Here is a 2,586-nt window from a genome sequence, read left to right on the forward strand (position 1 = left end):
AAACACACACATCTATACACACACAAAAAAAATTTAAAGACGACACAGCTGGAAGAAGCCACAAAGAATAATCTGTCTATTCCCATCTCAAGGAAGAATCAGCCATTCCTGACACAGCTTGGTTCTGCCTCAGAAATTCCTCTGCTGGAGCATCCACAGATTCCTCCAGCAAACAAATCTAGTGATACGCTATACTTACTATTATCAGGGGTTTCTTGGTGTCTAGCTAAAACCTCACTCGGTCTAGTTTCAACCCATTACATCTCATTCTGCCCCCCCCCCCAGCAAACACAACAGTTTATCTTTTCTCTTCATGGCGACCTTAGCCATATTCTCTTGTCTCATCGCCCACCTCCTCTACTCTAACAAGCTCCGGTTCTTTCCATCTCCTGTGTCAGATACACTGCAATTTTATCCGAGCAGATGGAATAGCATTTGTTTCCAGCTGTTCTTCCACTGGAGCTCTGCTAAGGAAAACCATTAAGGGCACACAGTGAACTAACACACTCTGGACAACCCTATGCGCTGTATCCTTCCTTGAACCAACACCACCTACCCTAGGCAGTGCTACCCCATCACTAGTGGTGCTGCTGTGACCACGTTTCATAGAATCATAGAATCATTTAGGTTGGAAAAGACCCTTAAGAGCATCGAGTCCAACCATAAACCTGGCACTGCCAAGGCCACCACTAAACCATGTCCCTAAGCACCACGTCTACGTGTCTTTTAAATACCTCCAGGGACGGTGACTCAACCATCACCATTGTACCCGTCAGAACCACTGACATCAGGGGGTTAAACTTAAACTTTGGATTTCATAAGCTAATACCTTTGCCAATGAAGTCTACTTTTAATGAAAAGTATGCTTTCAATTAAAGAATACACGAATTACCGATATTTCATAGTTAATTAATGTAATGAATTTAATGCAATCAGTAATAAACAATAAGCCTTTAAACAATCTTGAAAACAGGATTTATCATTACAGTATAATGACAGAGAAACAGTCCTAGACATGTCTACTGTATGAACCACACTTCCTGGCTATTATAAACTCGGCTTTTCTTATGGTCTGTTGTTGTTTATTATCTCCCAGTTGTATTATCTCCCAGTAATGCGTGCTGTCAAGCTCACTACTTAATTAGTTTATTTACACTGTTGCTAAATTGATGCATAATCTTCCTATTAAATATATGCCAAAAGTGGGCACAAAGGGAAGTGCAGAGCCACATCTAATTTTCCCAGGTGATTTTATACCTATATCTGTATTTAAATCATTTAACTTACTGATGGTTACATCACTGGCTAAACTTACAACATCACTTACTTCTGGTTACATCACTGGCTAAACTTACAACATGGACTTTTGGCCAGAAGGCTGCTCTAAAATATACAAATTTCCGAGGTCGGCTTTTGGTTCTGATCTGAGTTTGCTAAATCAGACTGGGTATGTCACAGACAGAAACGTTTAGCAAAGCACCATTTAAGTTTGAATGCTTCAGACAACACATTTTCCCAAGCCAGCACAAACATTCCGGTTTTTGAACACTTTTCCCCTGATCCCTGATGAGGTGCTCCAGCTGGGAGCTCCACAAAGTCATCTGCATGATGGCCTTCAAACATCTTTATTCAGATCTTAAAAAAAAAAAAACAACAAACAAACCTGCAATTCTGATACGATAACGAGCATTTTGCCTGATGCAAAAGCGTTGATAAAGTGTCAGTCTTCAGGGTAGGAAGCAGGAGCTGATACAGCATGAGCTGAGGAGTTGGGCTACTACAGGTTGAGCACTCTTGGTGGCCAGAGGTAGGCACATGAAAGACGTCATTGACCCAAAACTCACACAGAAGTATGACTCAGCTGGTACATGACCCATGCTACAGCACTTGCAAACCTCAGATTTAAATACATCAGTGACTCATAACTCCACTCAAAAAATTACATGAATCCTGGGTTGACGTTATCTACACACTGAAACTCAGCATCAGAACCTGCCTTAGCCTCCAGCTTCCCCACTTCCAGAACTGAGCACACACAGAGTCTTGTGAACAAAGAAAATTACTTCAAGCTTTTAAGAGGCTAGTTCCATATATCTCACTGCCACACACAAGTACGAAACGTTTTAGGGCCATCCAGAGAACTTGCGTGAGCAGCAGAAACTTTTGCTCTCTCACCATGGCTTAGCCAGCACACAAACCCACACTAACCCTTAAGGGATTACCTCCCAGATTCAGAAGAAAGTTGAACACCCAGGACTATTCATATTTCTAGCTGCTTCTGTGCAGAAATGATCTGTGGCACAACATTCAGACGATTACCTGAGTCATTTTTTCACGGTTGGCCTTGGGATTCAAGGGGGCCTCGGTCAGCAGGACGGGGTGCTCCTCCGGCGCAACCCGGAGTTCGTTGTAGAAAGAATGATGCCAAATCTAGAAACGAAAATCACTTTAGAAAAGCGTTCTGGAAATTGTTTCTTCTGTCCACAGAACTACACAGAAAGCTTTTCAAATATAGCCTGAGTGATGCTTTTTTTTTTTTTTTTTTTTTAATTTTTTTTTTTTTTTTTTTTTTTTTTTTTTTTTTTT

General features: G+C 41.2%; 1 protein-coding gene across 1 annotated transcript in view; it reads right to left on the reverse strand.

Annotated features, from left to right (window-relative positions):
* LOC103904992 (actin, alpha skeletal muscle B) overlaps window positions 1-2,586 on the reverse strand; it is a 14,998-nt gene that overhangs the window by 5,923 nt on the left and 6,489 nt on the right. The window contains exon 4 of the mRNA XM_009286563.2: window positions 2,320-2,430. Coding sequence (XP_009284838.1) covers window positions 2,320-2,430 — 111 coding nt within the window. The remainder of the gene's footprint in view (window positions 1-2,319; window positions 2,431-2,586) is intronic.

Source organism: Aptenodytes forsteri, unplaced genomic scaffold (genome assembly GCF_000699145.1).
Source record: "Aptenodytes forsteri isolate BGI_AS27 unplaced genomic scaffold, ASM69914v1 Scaffold252, whole genome shotgun sequence".
Lineage (NCBI taxonomy): Eukaryota > Metazoa > Chordata > Aves > Sphenisciformes > Spheniscidae > Aptenodytes > Aptenodytes forsteri.